Source organism: Pleurodeles waltl, chromosome 4_1 (genome assembly GCF_031143425.1).
Source record: "Pleurodeles waltl isolate 20211129_DDA chromosome 4_1, aPleWal1.hap1.20221129, whole genome shotgun sequence".
Lineage (NCBI taxonomy): Eukaryota > Metazoa > Chordata > Amphibia > Caudata > Salamandridae > Pleurodeles > Pleurodeles waltl.
In genome coordinates this window covers 842426151-842447352 of record NC_090442.1, presented here as the reverse complement: position 1 = coordinate 842447352, position 21202 = coordinate 842426151, and the positions used below count along the sequence as shown (strand labels likewise).

The window sequence follows — 21202 nt, the reverse complement described above, 5'->3', positions numbered from 1 at the left end:
TGCAGGAGGTGAGGAATACCTCCTCATGCTCTTCGTCCGGATAGGTGCTTCCTTCTGCCAAGTCCATTCCCCATAGAGAGGCAACATCCTTATCCTGTCCAATAGTGCGTATGCCTTGGCACCTTGTGGCTCTTCTGCTTCTCGAAGGCCTGTTTTTGTACCCACCATGGCAAACCTTCATGAAGTGATTTGGCAGCTGGAACTCCTCTTTCCTCTTGTTGGGCATTTTTGGAGGGGGTGTGTGGAGATACTGCAATAGCCACAAATGGCATCCTTTGGAGCACTCAGGCTTCGGTTTGTTCACTTGTGCAATCGACAGGCAGCCCAGTATGAGCTGGGCCTATACTTGGCATAGAACACATTAATGGATTTCCCTTCTCGATGGTGAGCTTGCAAGGAGTCGCAAAGTGTACGCTGCCATTCACATAGGCATTTGTGAACAACAGTTTACCTTTTCTGTATAGCAACTATGGGTTTTGCAGTCTCAAGGTCTGGAACTTTGCAAATTGCAGACTTTTCAATGACCAAACCTCTTAATACCATGGGCCCTAAGTTATTTAACAGTTACATTCAAACTGTGGTAACTTTTTAGTAGGAAAGATAGCTAAACAAAACGTGTCCTTATTGCCACAGCTTGTTATTATTTTCTAGTGGGATTTACAATAAGATATCTTGTTTGATGTGTCTTCCTCCATGTACTCTGTATATTGCTCAGCCTAGAAAATTAAATAATGGAAAGAGGTTTACCCAAAAACCCTACCTGACCTGGGTAAGGAGACATATATGCAAAAAACTATTGGTCAGAAGGCTGGGATGGATTACGTAAATTTTCTGACAAGAAAAGTGATAAATACTTTCCCTGGGGAAATTATTCTTTATGATATTAATTTGTATACAGTCACATAGGACAAAGAGAATCATCATCGAGACCAACTGTCCCAATTAAACCAAAAAATCAAGACTCACATTTGCACAACAATATCATTTATATAACATATAAGAAAATATGAACAAATCACGAAAAAAATAATTTAATCAACTGAAACATCTGAGAAATGTCCCAACTAAATCCCCTCCTTTGGAGGTGGTGGTACGTAAAGTGCTTAAAGACGTAAACCACTCCCAAGCAGTGGTTGTGATAAGTTCTACCAACAAATGCTGAACCCAGATCTATTACTTCCTGGGGTTTCTTGCACTGTACGATGTACTTCTGGGGGGTCAATTATACTTTTTACCCAACCCTGCCGCAATCCACAAGGTGTCGACGCGTTTCAGCCCCTTCAATTCTGGGCCTCATCAGGACTACAATGGGACAACTTTACCTATAATCTGTTACAATCTGCTGGTTCTTTGTTCCGGAAAACCTCTCAAAAGTCGGTTTTCTAAAAGCCTCCGGTAATCACACATATATAGTCCGCGTGGAATCCGGCCCATTGTTAAAATAAACAATCCTGTCATTCGGGCAAGCCTAGAAAATTAGTCCTGTGAGCATGTGCGTGTGTGTGTATATGTATTGGTGTGTGTTGTGTGTACACGTTTGGACTCAGAGGATAAGGAGACCTGTACTTAATTACATAGCTACATTTCAAAAGTCGGGCTTAATAACTACTACATCCTACTTCCTCAACACAACATGGAAGTAACTTTCTTTAATAGAGGAGTAGCTTAACAAAAAGTCAGTTCCTGCTGTCTCATTATAGACAGAAATTAGATTGAACTGCAGATGTAGAAAAATCGAGTATAGAGGCATAGACGCCCAAATCTGACAAATATATTTGACACACAGAGATTTTACATTCCAAAAAATATAAGATGAGAAAAAAGTTCACAATGTGAATAATTGAATGAGTTCCTAAATTAATTTAAATTCTAGATAAAATAGCTATTTTTTCCTCAAAAACGCTCCTGGTACTTGAGGAAAAGAAATAATTTTTTAGTCTTTTTTTTACCGCTTCTTATTCAGATCAAAAACTAACAATTCTAACTCTTCTATGACTCCCCACCATGTACACCAGCCAACCCAGAGCTCCACCCTTGCTGGTGCAGGAGAGTGACAGAAGTAAAGGAAGACTGCAAGAAATATATGAGGCATTGAGTAAGGCAATTGTGAACTTTGACATTGTTAACTATTTGTGACTATTTCCTTGACGGCTTTTGCTGCTCACAGAGTTTATCAGAATTTATCTTGAAAGAAATTATTTAATTATTTAAACAGCTAGAATAACTGAAGAGAGCTACTAAACAAATTTCATACATAATTCCCTCCTTCCATTGTAATGCAGAATCTCCAAGAAATATGGATTTTCTATTTGAATTTAGATTTTTTCTCCATTTTCTGGTTTCAGCTTTGTCCTTTTCCAATTCTCCATTTCTCCCACCCAGAGTCTATGACGTGCAATCTGAAACACACATGATAATCCTTGATATTTCAATAGAAATGTGGAGTTAGTATACCTGGTAACTTTTTTGTGAATTCTACGAGGACCTGGACGTGGCTTGTAGCCATTTCTGTAAGAAGCAGAAAGTTCTCCTCCGCATTGGAATCTTCTTGGAGCTAAAACACACAGAAACAAATAAAACATAAATTGTAAAATAAATTCTCAAAATATCCTTACCTCTTAAAATTAGTTATAATCTTCAGTGCAGATCAGGCAGTCATTTATACGCAAAAGATTTAGAAACCCTTGGAAGTTATGACGCAAAATATAGTTTAAATGATTCATAGTCTTAGAGGGCCTCATTACACACAATATCTTTGGGTCTGAGCTGTGTCTTCTTTCACCAGGGAAGTCTGTCATGGCTGAGAGGAATTACATAAATAATCCCTCTTACAGGAACACTGATTCTGACCCATGAAAACTTCCAGATCTTTGCTTTTGGACTTTTAGAGGACTATTTGACCACTATCATCTTTCTTTAGAACACACCACATGCAGTTTGTGAGAAAGTTTAGAGGCAGCTTCCAATGTTTTTTTCCACCTGCCAGTTTTGTGCATAATTACAGGTTTGAGAAGCATATCCAGTTGTGTGTATATGAAAAAAGAAAATCTACTTTTTCTACATTGATGCATCTCAAGTTGTTCGTTGCATTGACGAGTTCTAAGTTTCCAGCCTACACCACATCCCTGAGTCAGCTTAGCACTACTCTGCCTCACTTCAAATGTTAAAAGTGCTACTTGGTCCTCACCCTGAGGGTCTGCATTATGTAGGCCAGTGGACATGAGAAGCAAAAGACAACAGTACTTTGCCCCCAGAGCCTCCAACCTAGATTTCTGACACATCTTTACTGGTATACATAATAAAGAAGGCAGGAAGAGCAGCCATTGTATTCACACAGGGTATTTTGGGGGTCCTCACACTCGGGAATAGGGACTCAGACTTCCAGCATCTATCAGAAAAGTCCTTGCACCATTGTATGTCACAGCTGAAGTACTAACCCAGAAACACCAGCAACAAGACCAGAAAAAGGGCTGGACCATTGATTTTTGGAAGTACTAAACCAGAAACACCAGCAAGAAGACCAGAAAAGGGCTGGACCATTGTTTTTTGGCTCTGCTCCACCTCTAAGGGATAAGATACATTTCCCAATGCAGATTGTGAGGTTTGAAGTCCGGAGATACTAAGCACTGGATCCCACCGTCCTTTCCTTTCAAGCCAGAAAGTCAGGCTCAACAACTTCAACTGACAAAATGCATTAGAGAGAGAGACAGCATGGAGGAAACAAGCCACTACTGCCTACAAAAGAGTTGCTATCCCAACTGAAATGTCTCAGGGAAGGTGCTGAAAAAAACAACACTAGATCTGCTTCCCACGGAACTGCATCAACATAATGGGGAGACAACCCACTGCCAGATATTGCTATGATGGTCTCAGATACCCTATGATAAGCAGGCATTTGGAGAGCCTGTGTCTCCAGTGATCTATGGCACATCCTTACCTATTCTGAATATAATGTACAAAGAGCAATGCAGGAGCAGTATTAGTAAACTTCAGGGTTTTTTCAGGATTTACCAATAAGCCGGTGAACCCGCAATCATTTTGCAAGAAGCACTTAATAGCCACCATTTCAGGGAAAACCTCCATAGGTGATGTTTACAGAAGCATACAAGTCAGAGAACAGTATGCAGCCAACTTTCATCTATTTTACAGACATTTTAGTGCTAGTAATCCATTCGTAGGAGAAATCACAGCACTCATAATCAGCGTGTTCCATAACAACTCTAGTAACCTCTGCCACGAGAAACAAGGCTTGATCACAGAAGTCATACAAGAAGATTTCATTTTCCTAAAACCTCAAACAACACCCCTTCAACCCAACCTCAACCAAAATCAACACCCTCAATGTGGTTCCATTGTTGTGTAGCCATTTTAGCTATAGCTCCATGCACGTTATTTGAACACACTAGGCCAAGTCGCTGTGCACTCTAACCTAGATATATTTTATTCGTCTTTATTTTATTATTGTTACAATAGCCACTTTTATGGTTTTGTTTTATTTTCTGTTTATCTAACTGTTTTGCCTAGGCCAGCACTCTGTTCTCAAACAAGATATTCTTGCTCACTCTGTGCTTCTTCCAAGGCTACTGCAAGGTACATTGTTGTTGAACGTGGTAAAAGTTTAGTCTCTGACATTCGTAGAAAATATACATCCTTAAGTAGGGACATTTTCTCAGAACATCAGCTGTTTTATTATAAAAACACTTCCCTGTCCCTTACGCGTTAGAAGGAGATTCCAGCTTTGCTATCTAATATGCAGTCACTTCATTAAAATCATTATTGAAACATATACTGCCTCTATTTGTCATTTTATATATGAGACGAATGTAACTGAGAGAAACGGATGAGACTGAGTGACCACGGCTTCCCTGAGAAACCAATTATGTCATGCGCTCGGCTGCCTAGTCATCCGTGCCCTCGGGTAGAGATGAGGCACTGCTAGTTAGCCGTAGCAAAACCTGGATTGGAGCGACAGGTGTCACCTGCAGTGGGTTAGACTTAGTTTCCCACACCATGGGAGATTCTGCCACTCAAAATCCAGTAGTCTCATTAGAATAATGAGAGCATACATGACACGGCACCACCAATGTTTGGTTAGGCTCTAATTTTTGGGTTCTCCTGAGTATCTCTGTCTCACCATATACAACAATACCTCAGTACTATATACGGAGACGTCCATGGTATTGAGGACTTCCTCCTCAGCTACGTAGGAAATCCTACCAGATTCTAAGAGGTTGTTCAAGCTTGAACTTTAAAAGGAAAAAACATATTTGGTGTGCCTTCTCTGAATGAATTTACTATCTAAAATGGCGAATCCACAACAAGTAGCAATAGCAGTCAATATGAGACAACCTCTGACTACGCATTTATTAGCAAATGGCCTAACGGCCCAGGGGGGTCCAGTCACATTTGTGTTGGACGCCCATGCAGCTTATAGAACAGAACCTTTCTATTCTTGGGTCACATTTCCAGAAGTTGATGGGAACACAAACACATTTCATCACTATACATTTGCAAACGCACCTGGACAATACAGGGCATATGCATATTTAGAAATACCTTTATCTTATCAAGAACATAATAATTGGCTTGATGGCGCCCTACCCCACACAATTTTACCAGTGAGGTTAGGTCCTCTAAGTAATGATGGTCCTACCTGGCCTTCATTGCCCACCTATACACCTCACCCTGTAGTAGTGACTTTAGCAGTAGCTGAGGTTCGTCGCTTGTATCCTGAGCTAACAGCGACATATAGACGACTAATACAGTTTGTGATGCAAACATTAAATACAAACCCAGCATGTGCTGCTCCAGCACAACCACATGCAGTGACGCCAGGTATAAACCCTCCGACTGTACATTCGATCATGGGTAAAGTACCCGCCAAACGAGAGGAAACTCAGTTTTGGTTAGCACAAAAAATAAATGCGCTGGAAGCAGTATTTCCCCATACGGGACCTCAGGATAAACATAGAATTCTAACGATTTGCTTGCCATTTAGGATGTTCCCTACAGTAGATTACTGTAATACCTGGGGCACAGAATTTGCAGTGCTCTATACAACAGCACACAGTACACAGACACTTGCCAATTTACCAGAAGTGTTGAAACAAATACAAGATGAATACGGGGCTGCCCCGGCCCTGGACTTCGTGATGCAATTAATAGGCAATTTTGCCACAGTATCCTCAATTACTTTAAGTAATCTTAAAGGGGAAGCAGTCGCACTAGCAGTGCGCATGCGGTTCCGTGATGTTCCTCAACAGGATCAGGAACGCGAGCTGCCCAAGATTATCGCAGAGACCTATTCTAGCATTTGTCTAGGGGCCAGACCAACTAAACCACAATTTCAGGGCAAATCTAATAAAGATTTTTCCAAGCAAGCTCCTGAGGTTAATGAGAAATGCTAGGATAAAAAACAACACCGAAAAAAGAAAGGGGAGAATCTCCGCATACTGAGACCCCACAGAATAGATATAATCTCAGAAATAGAGATAATATAAACACGCCTGATAGAGATCAATATACTGATACACGCCAATCTCGTTCCTTTCAGGACTCATTGGAAAAACGCAGTGAGAGAGGTGGGCGATCAGAGTGAAGAACAGAGTACGTGAATCCGAGACAGGAATCACAACGCTCATCAGAGGTTTCGATTAAAAAGGAAGAGAAACCTCCCCAACAGAAACAACAATTTAAAAAGAAAAAGGTGGCAGCAGTCGCAGTACGACATGCCACTGAAGAAGAGGGTCCTCTTGAAGAACAGGAAGTGAGCACTAGCAGTGCTAGAGAGCGCGGCAGAGGTCGCAATAGTTCGCCGGAGTCTTCTAGAGCATCTGTGGGTGAAAGGAACTGATGACTTTCTACAAGTAGAAACTGCAGACGTGCGTGTCTCCATGCCTTATAGGGTGTATAAAGTAACGCTACAGTTAGAAGGACACATTGAACGCATAAAAGACGCAATCTTTTGGGATCGCATAGTAAATATATATGATGTTTTGTTGGCCAAACAAGATTGGCCACCAGAATTTGTCCGTACCTGCCCATATGGGAAGATGTTATTAAACTTTCTTTCTCGCCCCTTGTTCCGGAGGAACTCACTGAATCCTATGCCATTGATTGGGCATTGGCACAGGCACCCGCGTTATATCGCAACCATGTAGGATGGGATAAAGAATCCCCCTACCATGTAATTCCCATTAAAAATGAACCTCAACTCCAACCTCAGTACCCAATAAAACATGAAGCAAAAGCACCTGTGAGAGAAATACTCACACAACTAGAGTACCAGGGTGTAATTGAACCCTGTGTCTCCCCAATGAATAATCCTTTATTTCCAGTAGCCAAAACGGACCATTCATACAGAATCGTCTTAGACTACAGGCACTTAAACAGTCATACATGCACAAATACTATACAAAATTCACATAGTACAGCACTGATGAACAATATAGTGCGTAAAAAATACAAAACAACACTGGATATTTCCAATGTTTTTTTCTGTCAGAATATAGCGCCTGAGAGTAGAGACTTAAGTTTCAGTGCACTAGGCTCCCAGAAAAAAATTCTGTTGTTTACCTCAGGGGTACAAGAACAGCCCAGGACTGTTCGCAACTCGTTTGACTGCAATTTTGCACAACATTGACCCTGAAGCGTTGTCTTATGTAGATGATATCTATCTTACGGATGATGAATTGCTACAACATCTCATACGGGTAGCCTACATTGTTGTAGGATTTGCTGAATTTGGCTACAAATTCAACTTCAAAAAAACAAAAATAGCCTTCCTTAGCATCCTGTTTCTGGGATATGAGCTATCAAGTGAAGGAAAGAGCCTAGCCCCACAATTCTTAGAGAAATGTGCACAACTACAACCTCCAAACACGATAAAAAAACTCCAATCTCTATTGGGTTTTCTAAATTTTGGCAGAACTTACATTCCAGATTATGCTTCACGCATTAAACCTTTATATGACTTAATACGTTCTGACTTTTCAAGTAACTTTTGGACAGTTGAACACACACGAATACTTAAGGAACTGCAGACAGACATGCTTGCAGCACAACACCTACACATGAGGGACAACAAAACACACTTGGCCATCAGAGTAATTGTTAGGCCATTGGTTTCACTTATGTAACCTTTAATGAGGGTGAGACCATCCCGATAGCTTACAAATTGCATTTGTACTCAGTAGCAGAACAACGCTTTGCTCCCACTGAGAAAATTCTCACTGCTGTTCATATGGCTGTTATTAAAGAAAGACCTCTAGCCCAGGGCAAACGCATTATTGTCGTTTCTCCAATTCCAGCCCTAGAGAGTGTCACAAAAGCAAGTGTCCCAAATGCTAAAGCATTACATCCACGTTGGATACAATGGGCCACGTCTTTGACAGCCACTGATGTAGAATACATCTTTGGCCCAAAGTTACAAACTCAAGAATTTTTGCAATACGAGCTGGAATACCCAATTCCAGCGAACACATTGCCTATTGAACAATATCACAGAGTCATGTACACCGATGGCTCAGCACAACCTGCAATAGGTACAGAGCATCAATACTCTGCTGCTTGCGTAGTCGTAAGCAGCTATATGGATGACAATAAGTTCTGTCCACTCCATACATTTACGCAAGCCCCTGGGATTGCACAGCACAATTAGCAGAGCTCAAAGCTCTGGTGATGGCACTGGAACATACGGATCCTGCATAGTATACACTGATTGTTTGTGAGGTGTACTATTCTGTCCAGTCCTTCAATGAATACCTGCATTGCTGGTGCCAGAATGGGTTCAGAGATTCTAAAGGCAACACCCTTAAAAACAGACTTCTGTGGGCGAAAGTAGCAGATCTGAAAGAAGCGCTACCAAATGTCCATGTTGTACACACACTTGGACACCAGCGCGTTGGAATACACGTTGCTGGGAAAACATTGTCTGATGAAGCCGAAAAGTCAGCAGTAGCTGTTGCTGCTGTTGCTGCAGTAACTTGTTTAAGTATGAAACCGGACGCAGACATGTGGGCTGCTGTGAAAGCTACGGCTGATGGTACGCCCTATCCAAAAGCATTTCCTGATAAATATTCCTACTGAATGGGAGGTTGCCTGAACGCTGAACTTAAGATACCAGGCGTAGGGGCGCAAGATATTCCCAACAAAGATATAAGACGACAATTGATTAAAGCCGCGCACAAAGGGGTAGCATCTGCCCATGCTAGTGTGGCGGCTACAATATCAATCTTACAAGCCTGCTATTGGTGGCTAGGCCTCTACAAGGAGACCAAGCAGTATGTCCTTTGTTGTGACACCTGCCAACCATTTAAAGTTTCCACTGCCAAACGCATGCCGCAGACACCCCTCTTGATTTCAAATAAACCTTTATAATGTGTGTACTTGGACCATTACGGTCCCCTAACACCGGACAGTGCACACAAGTATATTCTGGTCGTTGTTGACTCTTGCTCCAGATTTCTATGGGTGTGGCCACAACACTCGGCTGATGCTCGGACTGTTATTGAAGATTTGCAAGTCTTTATCGGTATATATGCAGTTGCGGCTTTACACTCGGACCAGGGCCCTGCTTTCGCCTCAAGGGCATTCAGAGACGCCATGACTTAGTTGAGGGTCCAACTCCAGTACTCGTCTCCATTTCATCCTGAGGGAAATAGTGTTGTGGAGCAATTAAACCGTGATTTAAAGCAATCCTTAACAGCCAGAGTCTTAGGTACGGGTCGTAGTTGGCTTAATCACCTGCATAGAGTTCAGAGAACACTTAACAATCTGCCTAAAAGGTCCCTTGGGGGTCGTATTTCATGTGAGTGCCTTTTTGGAACTCAAATGTATTTTCCAGATACAGATGGTCCTGGCGTGGAGGTGGTGGAAACAAACTTTGACATAAATGAACGTGTCACTGTCTTACAGGATTTACAACATTTCTGTGAGGACAATTCTTCTGTCAGTGTTGCCTCCACAGTAATCAAGGATGTACCTGTAACGCCTACCAGCTGGATTCCTAGAGTCGAGGATCCAGTACGTGAAAAGGTTGCTGCAAAAAATGAATTTGGTCCTTCTTATCGCACACCAGTCACAGTCTTGGGAATACACGGTACCAGAATTGTAATTCTACCACCGCTGGCAGGTGCCGAAAAAAATTGTTTTGTCTCCATCGACAATGTCAAACTACACCATGTGGCCGATCCTGCATAGCAGACCAAGAGGAACAACCAGTAGTTCCTGAATCCCTCTCACTACTGGTCAGGACGTTCTTCTACAAGTTGTGAGTAGCAACACTGACACCTCTCCGAGCTTGGGGAGGGTGGAAAATGATCTTGCATTGGTTCCACTAACATCAAATACTACAGAAATAGTTGATAGATTCAATACAGCTTCAACAGAAATGGATGGTGCTATTTATTCTGTGCCACTGCAAGAAACACCAACTGCACCAACTAGCACAGCTCCAGTTTTTGCACAAACTGCTTCTGGATATTTTGCTGACATCAATGATGACGTCTCAGACTCATTCGCCTTTTTAACACCTGAACTGTCAAGAACACGTAAGCTAATGAACTGGCTTAAAATAACATACTTTATTTTTCCATGGAACTATCTGTGGCTTTCCTTGACTGTACTAGCTTTCCTACTTTGGATTGGTTTTGTCATCACTTTCTTTTTGTTAATACATGGTCATTTTCTTCCTGAAAAATCAACAGTTGATCTGGTGGGTGAGGTCCTAAAACCACATTTTTCATCACACAAAGTCCGAAGAGACTTGTCTTTTATGAACATTTCCGCAATACCAATTCCTGATGGGATTGTTTGGGATAAAGTAACTTTTGATATATACGGCCCTGCGGAGGTCATTCAAATACCATATGTCTTCAAATTCTCCATGAATGATATAATAAAACCAGACATTGTTTCTGATGATTGGGATGTGAAAACAGTTGATTCTATGGTGACTGAATTGCAGTGTTATACTGTATTTGAAAACGAAGATGTTTATCAATCTAAAGAAAATTATGGTGATACGTTTTGCTATAATTATTATGGGCACCATTTTATACAAAGAGCAAGCAGCCCCAAAGCTGTTTTTAACTATACACAATGGGAACATTGTCCGACTCCACCACAAGGGAGTTCCAAAACGTATTCTGAAAAGTTTATATATTTTTCTGGGCATGATGTTAAAAATGCTGAGTCATATTATTTTTAATTGCACCTACTGAAAACATACACATATTATTGACAAATACGAAATGTATATATTCGGATTCCTTTGTTTCCCGGTTGACTATAGAAGGCTATAAATATTGGCTACAGTCGATTGACTTAAAAAGTGTGTGAGGAACTAGACTTTGGCAAATAAGGGGGAAGGAAGCTTTATTCAGAGCATGCCTGATACCTGTACAAATGATATTCTTAAATGAAGCGGTACAACAAATAAGTTGTCTATGCTTAGCAAAGATCAAAGAATTGAAAACTCCCAGTATACCTGCCCCTGCAAGATTTTATAAATGGGAAAAATATACAAATGCAACTGAAGATCAGCTCGACGAATGGTTCCAGAATGGTACATTTAATGTTTCACTGACACATCCTGGCGGGTGGTTATTGTGGCCAGTCGATACTAATGGGTGTCACCGACATTTTATCAACTCCTCGGGGGGTTTTAGAACTAGTAGGACGGACCCTCACTGTATATCATCCGAACATGCAGGTAAAGTTACAACATACAGGGGGTTATTACAACTTTGGAGGAGGTGTTAAACCGTCCCAAAAGTGACGGTAAAGTGACGGATATACCACCAGCCGTATTACGAGTTCCATAGGATATAATGGACTCGTAATACGGCTGGTGGTATATCCGTCACTTTACCGTCACTTTTGGAACGGTTTAACACCTCCTCCAAAGTTGTAATAACCCCCACAGTGTAAGGAAACTATGCTAGCAATGGTTAAGAACTTCCTCACTAGATGCGGTTAGAGAACACCTCAGTCTCCTGTCCAATAATACCGATTCACAGGACTTTCTGTTAGGCCCCAGAAAACAACGCAGAAAGCCTTTCTTATATGAAGTATATAATGAAATTTGGAAGCTTTCCCAACGAGAAGCAGCTGCCAGGTTAAGGCAAGTAGCCCAGGAAAATCTAAAAAAGGCATTAGCCATTGTGGCTAATGGGATTAATACCCTGTCCGACCGGATATACACCTTAAATAACATTGGGGGTGATTCTCACCCTGGCGGGCGGCAGAGGCCGCCCGCCAGAGTTCCCCCACCAAAATACCGCTCCGCGGTCGAAAGACCGCTGAGGGTATTTTGGGATTTGCCCTGGGCTGGCGGGCGACCGCCAAAAGGCCGCCCGCCAGGCCAGGGCAAATCATCCTTCCCACGAGGACGCCGGCTCAGAATTGATCCGGCGAAGTGGGAAGGTGCGACGGGTGCAGTGGCACCCGTCGCGTATTTCAGTGTCTGCATAGCAGACACTGAAATACAAAGTGGGGCCCTCTTACGGGGGCCCCTACAGTGCCCATGCCATTGGCATGGGCACTGCAGGGGCCCCCAGGGGCCCCGCGGCACCCCCTACCGCCATCCTGTTCCTGGCGGGAGACCCGCCAGGAACAGGATGGCGGTAGGGGGTGTCAGAATCCCCATGGCGGCGGAGCGCGCTCCGCCGCCATGGAGGATTCACAAGGGCAGCGGAAAACCGGCGGGAGACCGCCGGTTTTCCGCATCTGACCGCGGCCGAACCGCCGCTGTCAGAATGCCCTGCGGGGCACCGCCGGCCTGTCGGCGGTGCTCCCGCCGACCCTGGCCCCAGCGGTCTCTGACCGCCGGGGTCAGAATGACCCCCATTGTCTCTTCTGCTATAGACATTATACAAACAGATATGTCTTCCTTACACCACGAACAGAGTCAGCTTAGGTCCATTATGCAGTTGGGTTGGACACTTCAAACATTGAAGACGGGTCGCGTACCCTGGCAACATGTCAGCACGAGGGAAATATTTTCTTCCTTTAATTTAATGAGACAACAACAACTAATGGCTAAGAAAGAAGCGACTTATGACATGCTAAACATCGAGAAATTAGAAAAGTTGCCTTTTACTGTGGCTGAAATACCATCTGCTGAGTGGCTAATACACGTGGTCATTAATCTGCCTATTTCTACGCTTCAGTTCACCTCCTATTTAAAACACATTTCGGTAGGCAGATATGAAAGGCTGGGAGATAGTTACATCCATGAGGTGTGGGAGCTACCCTTCTCGTACAAATGTCTCAGTGGCATAAAAGAAGTCTTTCTTAGCGGTAGTCAATGCGAGACTTCAGTCAGCCATTCGATGGTTTGTAAACAGCTGTCCTTGCGTGGAGCGTGTAACGCATCTGCAGCAAATTTAGCTTGTTAACTGAAGGGAGTTCCTGTCCCCTTGATTTGACCTATGTTCCAGGTGCTTTCGAACGGCAGTTATGTTCTCCTCAATGGTGAAGACTGTTGTGGGATGCGAGCCAGAATAGTTTATGTTGTTTCGGTCTCTAAGATTGTTACATGCTGCAGAAACATACTATTTTCTCCTACTAAAATAAAAGAGGTGGCAGACATTTGGCCTCACATTGCTACTTCTAATGTGAATATTGACAAGTTGAGCAGACTCAAGGCTTTACTGTTTCAGACTAATGTGCCCCTTAAATCTGAACGCAAGACCTATGCACTTCAGGGGGCAAGGTCGTCAGCAGAGATACAGTCCCTTTTAAGTACAAACTTTCTGAGACACTTTGGTGAACTCGTGGGACGGATATTTAATGCATCCAGTACAACTGGGATCGCAAACCTTTTTAAGGCTGTTGGTTCTGGTTTCGTTCACACCTTCCCCTCTATATTTGGTTTGATACCATCAGCCATTCAATCAATTTTCTCCAGTATTTTCGGGGGATTTCCAATAACTTTGGCTGTAATTGTTGAAATTTTGCTGCTGCTATTTTTTATGCGCAATGGCTGACCCACCGCAACAAGGAGGAATGAAAACGCTCCCATCAGCACAGCTGTGTCGTGAACGCATGATGTAGTATTTTGGAGCAACACTCCGGGAGCAATTGAACTGTGACTGGTCTTTGTCATTCAAACTGGTTTTGCATTGTGTGAAGCTCATGGTTCGGTGCCTCTGGTGCTCTTTTAAATACTTTCTGGAAGTCTGTCTTTCTACGCAGCACTTGCTTTCATTGGATTCCGATCTGTTGATGTTCTCGCTGAGGGCTTATCACCAGACATGCGTGTTGAGGTTGCGTTTGCTATGGGAAGCTACTTAGGAGTTGCCCTTTCTGTAGGATATGGCTCTTAACTCATCTTTGGGTACACCACGGAATGCCGCCTTGGCTGAGGCTGAGGCTATGGAACACGACTGCTCCTTGGTCCTTCTTGGCAATGCCTTTCCAACTTTAACAGCTGCTTTGCAGACTTCAGGCCTTTGCACAGGCATGGGGGATGATGGCCCTCATTACAACATTGGCGGTAAAAGCCGCTTACGGCCGTGCCGAAGACCGCCAACACACCGCCGCGGCCGCGGAATTCCACCACAGCTATTATGACCCACATCTCGGAATCCGCCAAAATTCAGACACCCACACAAGTCCGCCACACCAAAGGTCAGTGATAAACTGGCGAAAACAAAACCTCCACCGTCACGCCAACAGAAATACGCCCACACTATCACGACACATGAATCCACGCGTCGGTCTTTCAACGCGGTATTCCATTGGCGGTACACACTGCCACACTCAAAATACACACACATCTCCAAATCACCACCACATTGGACGATTCGAAATACACACACCTGATACACATACACACACCACTCCCACACACCCAATACAATATAAAACACACACCCACATCACCCACAAACCCCTACGACAAATTTACAGAGAGAAGGCTAGAGAGAAACACCACCAGCAAGAACAACAGCATCCACAGGCACACAACACCATCACCCACACAACTTCCACGCACCTCACACAACACACTACTACATATCACCACACTTATCACCACACAATCCACCCCACACATCACCTACACCACCCCATGGCACAGACACCCCAGGTTCTCGGAGGAGGAGCTCAGGGTCATGGTGGAGGAAATCGTCCGGGTAGAGCCACAGCTATTCGGATCACAGGTGCAGCACACCTCCATTGCGAGGAAGATGGAGCTATGGCGAAGAATAGTGGACAGGGTCAACGCAGTGGGACAGCACCCAAGAAATCGGGAAGACATCAGGAAGAGGTGGAACGACCTATGGGGGAAGGTGCGTTCCGTGGTCTCAAGACACCACCAGGCGGTTCCGCGGACTGGCGGCGGACCCCCACCTCCTCCCCCACAACTAACAACATAGGAAGGAGCAGGTCTTGGCGATTCTGCATCCTGAGGGCCTCGCAGGAGTAGCTGGAGGAATGGACTCTGGTAAGACAAAGCTTTACTATTACATCCCCCACCGTACCTGCATGCCAGCACATACCCCCACCCTCACCCCCAGCACCCCTACTCCTCACAAATGTGCCAACATCACAAACCACACATCCCAACACCAAGCCCTGCATGCAACAACAAAGCATGGACACACATCACCAAAGCATGCCCACTGCACATACCCATACACCCCCCCTAAACCATCATCACACAAGCTCCCACACAGGAATGCTAGCACTGGGGTACACGGTCACCCACCCATTGCACACCATTACACACACAGACTTAATAAACATCCTTTTATACCCCTGCAGGACCCCTACCCAACATCACCGGACAGGAGGGTCCACACATGTCTACACCACCAACAGAAGAGGCCCACAGTGATGACAGCACCTCTGTCCAACTGGATCTAGATGACCAGCCCGGACCATCGGGGACCTCTGGACAGTCGGTTCCCCTCACACAGGCACAAGCCAACACAGACCTTCCCCCCTCTGGAAACACCAGCACAGCACCCACCCAGCGGGCCCATACCTCCGTCCCTAGGACACGTCAATCAGCTGTGTGTCCACCACTACAGGGATCCCAGGATAACCCACCACCCCAACAACAACAGGGACCTGGGGGCAGTGGTAGTGGGCACACAGTCCAGCAGACGAAGGCACTGGAACACAGGGGAACTGGGAGGGCTGCCGTGCAACAGGGGGCGGACAGGCCAAGGGAACCCACTCTCCACAAGGCCCTCTCCTCCATCATGGGAGCCTACCACCACTCCCAGGAGACGATGGCAACAGTACTGGCCAAGTTTCAGGAGACCCAGCGCCTGCAGGAGGAACAGTAAATGGGCTTCAGGGAGGAACTCAGAACCATCAGCTCCACCCCTGGGCACCATCATAGGGGTGCTGAAGGAAGTAGTCAACACCAGGAGGGACACTGTGGCACTACAAGGGGCCCCTGACACTAGCATGGACGATGAACTGCCCACCACCTCCGCCGGCGCTAGTGGACAGGACGCCCCACCACAGGACCACCACACCAGCACCCCACCCCCTGCAGAGGGAGAACCACCCCGCAAACGGTCCCTGAGATCCAGGACAGACAGAGCACGATGCCAAGACCCCCGCCAAGAAATGAAACCACCCTGATTGTCATCCTACTGTCCCACCTTGTCACCCTGTCCATAATTAAGCTGCCCCAGCTCCACTTCCTATGCCCATAAGTGCAATGCACCTGTGAGACTAATAGACTGGACTCTGCCATGGACACTCCTCCACCATCACCCCTTACCATTTCACTACCCCCTCCAATTTTGAGCATTTAAATAAACACACCTAAAGCACAAAAAGATCTGGAGTCTGTCTGTGATTTCGAAATAGTGTATTAGCAATTACAGTGACAAAATGTTTTTTAAAATAGTTATGTCAACATACCTATGTCACACAGCTCTAGTCCATGAGGAATCTAAGCAGATGTCACATAGTGGGACCCAAATCTGTGAAACCGTAAGGGAAAGTGACAACTCAGTGACCATACACTGGGTGAAAACGACAGACAGTAGAGAGGTAGTAATGTTAAAGTACATATAGTAGGCAGGATTGTATTCTTACCTGTGTCTCACTGGAAATATTGCAGGATCACTGAGTCCCTGTTGTGTATGTCTTCTTCCTCTGCTTCCTCCTCATCACTGTCCACAGGCTCCAGAGCTGCAATAACATCTCCATCTGGACCATCCTCCTGCAGAAAAGGCACCTGTCGTCGCAAAGCCAAGTTGTGAAGCATACAGCAGGCCACGATGATCTGGCACACCTTCTTTGGTGAGTAGAATAGGGATCCACCTGTCATATGGAGGCACCTGAACCTGGCCTTCAGGAGGTCTGCTCGATCACCCTCCTAGTTCGCCCATGGGCCTCATTGTAGCGTTCCTCTGCCCTTGTCCTGGGATTCCTCACTGGGGTCAGTAGCCATGACAGGTTGGGGTAACCAGAGTCACCTGCAAATGGTGAGGGGCAACTGTTAGACACACACTAACCTTGAGGGATAACCCCAGACCCAGACACCCATTCCCACTGACTTGCTTCCAGGTGCTCACCTAATAGACACACACGGTGCCTCTGGAGTTAACCCATCACATAAGGGATGCTGCTATTCCGCAGGATGTAGGCGTCATACACTGAGCCAGGGAACATGGCATTCACATGGGAGATGTACTGGTCTGCCAAACATACCATCTGTACATTCATAGAATGATAACTCTTCTGGTTTCTGTACACCTGTTCACTACTGTGGGGGGGGGGACCAAAGCCACATGGGTCCCATTAATGGCACCTATGATGTTGGGGATATGTCCCAGGGCATAGAAATCACCTTTCACTGTAGGCAAATCCTCCACCTGAGGGAAAGCGATGTAGCTCCGCATGTGTTTCAGTAGGGCAGACAACACTCTGGACAATACGTTGGAAAACATAGGCTGGGACATCCCTGATGCCATGGCCACAGTTGTTTGAAAAGAGCCACTTGCAAGGAAATGGAGCACTGACAGCACCTGCACTTGAGGGGGGATTCCTGTGGGATGGCGGATTGCTGACATCAGGTCTGGCTCCAACTGGGTACACAGTTCCTGGATTCTGGCACGGTCAAGCCTGTAGGTGATTATCAAATGTCGCTCCTCCATTGTCGACAGGTCCACCAACGGTCGGTACACCGGAGGATGCCGCCATCTCCTCACATGTCCCAGCGGACGGTGCCTATGAAGGACAAGAGCAAGCACAGAGTCAAACAACTCAGATGTACGTCCCCACAGTTTACCCAGAACACCAATCATACACAAAAGGTGGCCTGTATGTGTGTTGAGTCTAGGAATAGGTATGTGTGACGCAGTTGAAAATTAAGCCATGTGGGCCCCTGAAATGGCTGCTGCCTGACTTCTGAAGTGGGACAATGGGATGTGAGGTAACTGCACTGGCGTTGTACACTGTCGCGGTATGCGGTCGAAGACCACGGCGCAAAGCTGCATTGGTTAACATTGGACCCTATGGGTCCCAGGAGCCAATGACGATGTACGCCGGCGGTGACGGTACGCACCGCCGCGGACGTGACCACCATTTTCTATCACTTCAATCACTCGATACCAGATCTTCGACAGGAGAGGACCTACACTGCAAGTGCTGCTGTGACCTCAGTCTGGAAGAGACAATGGCTCGTGCTTCTGGTGTAAGGGCCCCTGCCTTCACATCAGAGGAGTTGGAGAAGCGCGTTGATGGGGGTCCTCCCCCAGTACACGCTACTCTACGGTCCTCCAGACAAACAGGTAAGAACACAGGGAGCATGTTGTATGGGCTATGCCTGTGTGGAGAGGGCTGGATGTAAGAAGGAAGGGGGCAGAGTGCTGCATGCATGAAAGACGGTGAGTGCATGTGCCACATGGCAAGGGTAGGGATGGAGGCCACTCACTTTGACGGTGCAGTTGGTAATGACTTCTCTTCTTCCCCTGTACATTTCATGTAGGTCAGCGCCCACCAGAAGAAAGATATTTGGCGTGCCATCGCCAAGGACGTCTGGACCCTGGGGGTCTACCACTGACGGAGCACCCACTGCCGGAAAAGATGGGAGGACATTCGCCGCTGGAGCAAGAAAACGGCGGAGGCTCAGCTGGGGATGGCCTCCCAATGTGGGAGGGGTGCCCTTCGAACCATGACCCCCCTGATGTTCAGGATCCTGGCGGTGGCCTACCCGGAGTTGGATGGGCGCTTGAGGGCATCACAGCAGACACAAGGGGGTGAGTACACTCTCATTCAGCTGACTTTGCGCAGTGGAGTTGTCTGGGTGGGGGAGGAGGGCTGTGGGTTTCCCTAGGCCAGGGCGAGTTCCGTAGGCCAGGCCCCTCTGTGAGGCATGGCCCTGTGGCACCCCACCCCACCTCTGTAGAGTGCCAAGTACAGCTATTCATGCCCCTGTGTCATCTATGTGTGCAGATGTCGTCTTTGTCTTGTAGGCCATTTCCCAGGAATTGAACTGTGGAGCCCAAGAGTGTGGCAGAGTGCAGGGGCCTCTGTGTCTGTCTTGTCCGCCAACTGTAGCGGTAATCCATGCACTCAACATGTCTTTATTCTGTCCCCCCTCCTTTTTGTGGTCTTCCTGTTCTTGTGTGCATTAGCATCATCAGGTGGAGGAGCAGTGGCACCGGAGCACGAGGGAGCTGCATCCCACATGGCCCTGGAGGGTGAGAATATGGACTAGGAATTCACCAGTGGGGCGGAGGGCGAGGGGAGCTCCACAGCGGGGACAGAAGCTGAAACATGCGACACAGACTCGTCCTCTGATGGGAGCTCCCTTGTGGTGGCGGCAACATCTGTGCCCCCCGCATCTACAGGTACAGCCGCCACCCCCCCACCAGCACCGCCCTCCCAGCAGCCCCTCAGCCTTTGCCCCATGCCCGCTCACCCAGGAGGGTGGGCATCACCTTCGCCCCAGGCACCTCAGGCCCTGCCCCAGTCACCCCTGCTGCCCTCAGTGAGGAGGCCATTGACCTCCTCAGGTCACTCACTGTTGGGCAGTCTACCATTTTGAATGCCATCCAGGGTGTAGAAAGGCCGTTGCAACAAACAAATGCATTCCTGGAGGGCATTCATTCTGGTCAGGCGGCCCTTCACCGAGCTTTTCAAACTCTGGCCTCAGCACTGATGGCAGCCATTGTCCCCATCTCTAGCCTCCCCCCTCCAACTTCCTCCACCCAGACCCAATCCCCTGTACCTCTGCCTATCCCAAGCACACTATCAGACCAGCCTGCACACACCTCACCACACAAGGGAAGCTCAGGCAAACATAAGAGCCACACATCCCACAGGCACTCACGCAAGCAACACACACATGCAGACACACCAACATCCACTGCCTCCACTGTGTCCCCCTCCTCGTCATCTCCCTCCTCCATCCCAGTCTCGTCTACACTCACACCTGCATGCACTACCTCTACAGCCACTACGTCCCTCACCAGCACACCCACCAGCACACCCCGCTCACTTGCAGTCACCACCCCACTACCATTCACACGTCCCCTGTGTCCTCTCCCAGTGTGTATGTGACGCCCCCTCTGAAGATACACAAACACAGGCACACACCCACCCAACAGCCATCCACCTCACGACAGCCTCCAGCGCATGCACCTGCACCCAAAGTCACCAAACGTACACCTCCTACTACCACCACCTCTTCCTCCACTCCCAAACCCCCTCCAGCTACCCGTCCCAGTGTGTCCAAAAGAATTTTCCTGTCCAGCCTTGACTTTTTTCACACACCTCCCCCACCCGTCCATCTCATAGGTCCCGAAGTAGCACCTCAGCCACAACATCTCCGGGACCAGTGGTGCCTGTAGTCACAGGTATGTGGAGTGCACCGGCCACCAGGACAGCCAGTGTGGCATGGAGCCACAGCACAGCCAGTCCCCCCCCCCTGTGAAGCATCAGAAGTTGGCCAGTGCCCGGCGGGAGAGGGGGAAGACTCCAGCCACCAAAGCCGCTCCCAGGGGTCCCGGTGGGAGTGTGGAGTCAGCTGTTACACCTCCCAAGGTGGGGAAGGGCCACAAGAAACCCGGCAAGTCTGGGAAGAGCTGCACGGCGGAGAAGACTGCCATCATCCCCGCTGCCCAGGTAGCCACCGCCAGCCCAGCTGCCCAGGAGGGCCCCGCCAGCCCCAGCCCAGCTGCCCAGGAAGGCCCCGCCAGCCCCAACCCAGCTGCCCAGGAGG

At 46.9% G+C, this 21202-nt stretch overlaps 1 protein-coding gene across 1 annotated transcript in view; it reads right to left on the bottom strand.

Moving 5' to 3' along the window:
- NR1H4 (nuclear receptor subfamily 1 group H member 4) overlaps nucleotides 1–21202 on the bottom strand; it is a 259871-nt gene that overhangs the window by 76718 nt on the left and 161951 nt on the right. The window contains exon 6 of the mRNA XM_069229604.1: nucleotides 2455–2554. Within this exon, the coding sequence (XP_069085705.1) occupies nucleotides 2455–2554 (100 nt within the window). The remainder of the gene's footprint in view (nucleotides 1–2454; nucleotides 2555–21202) is intronic.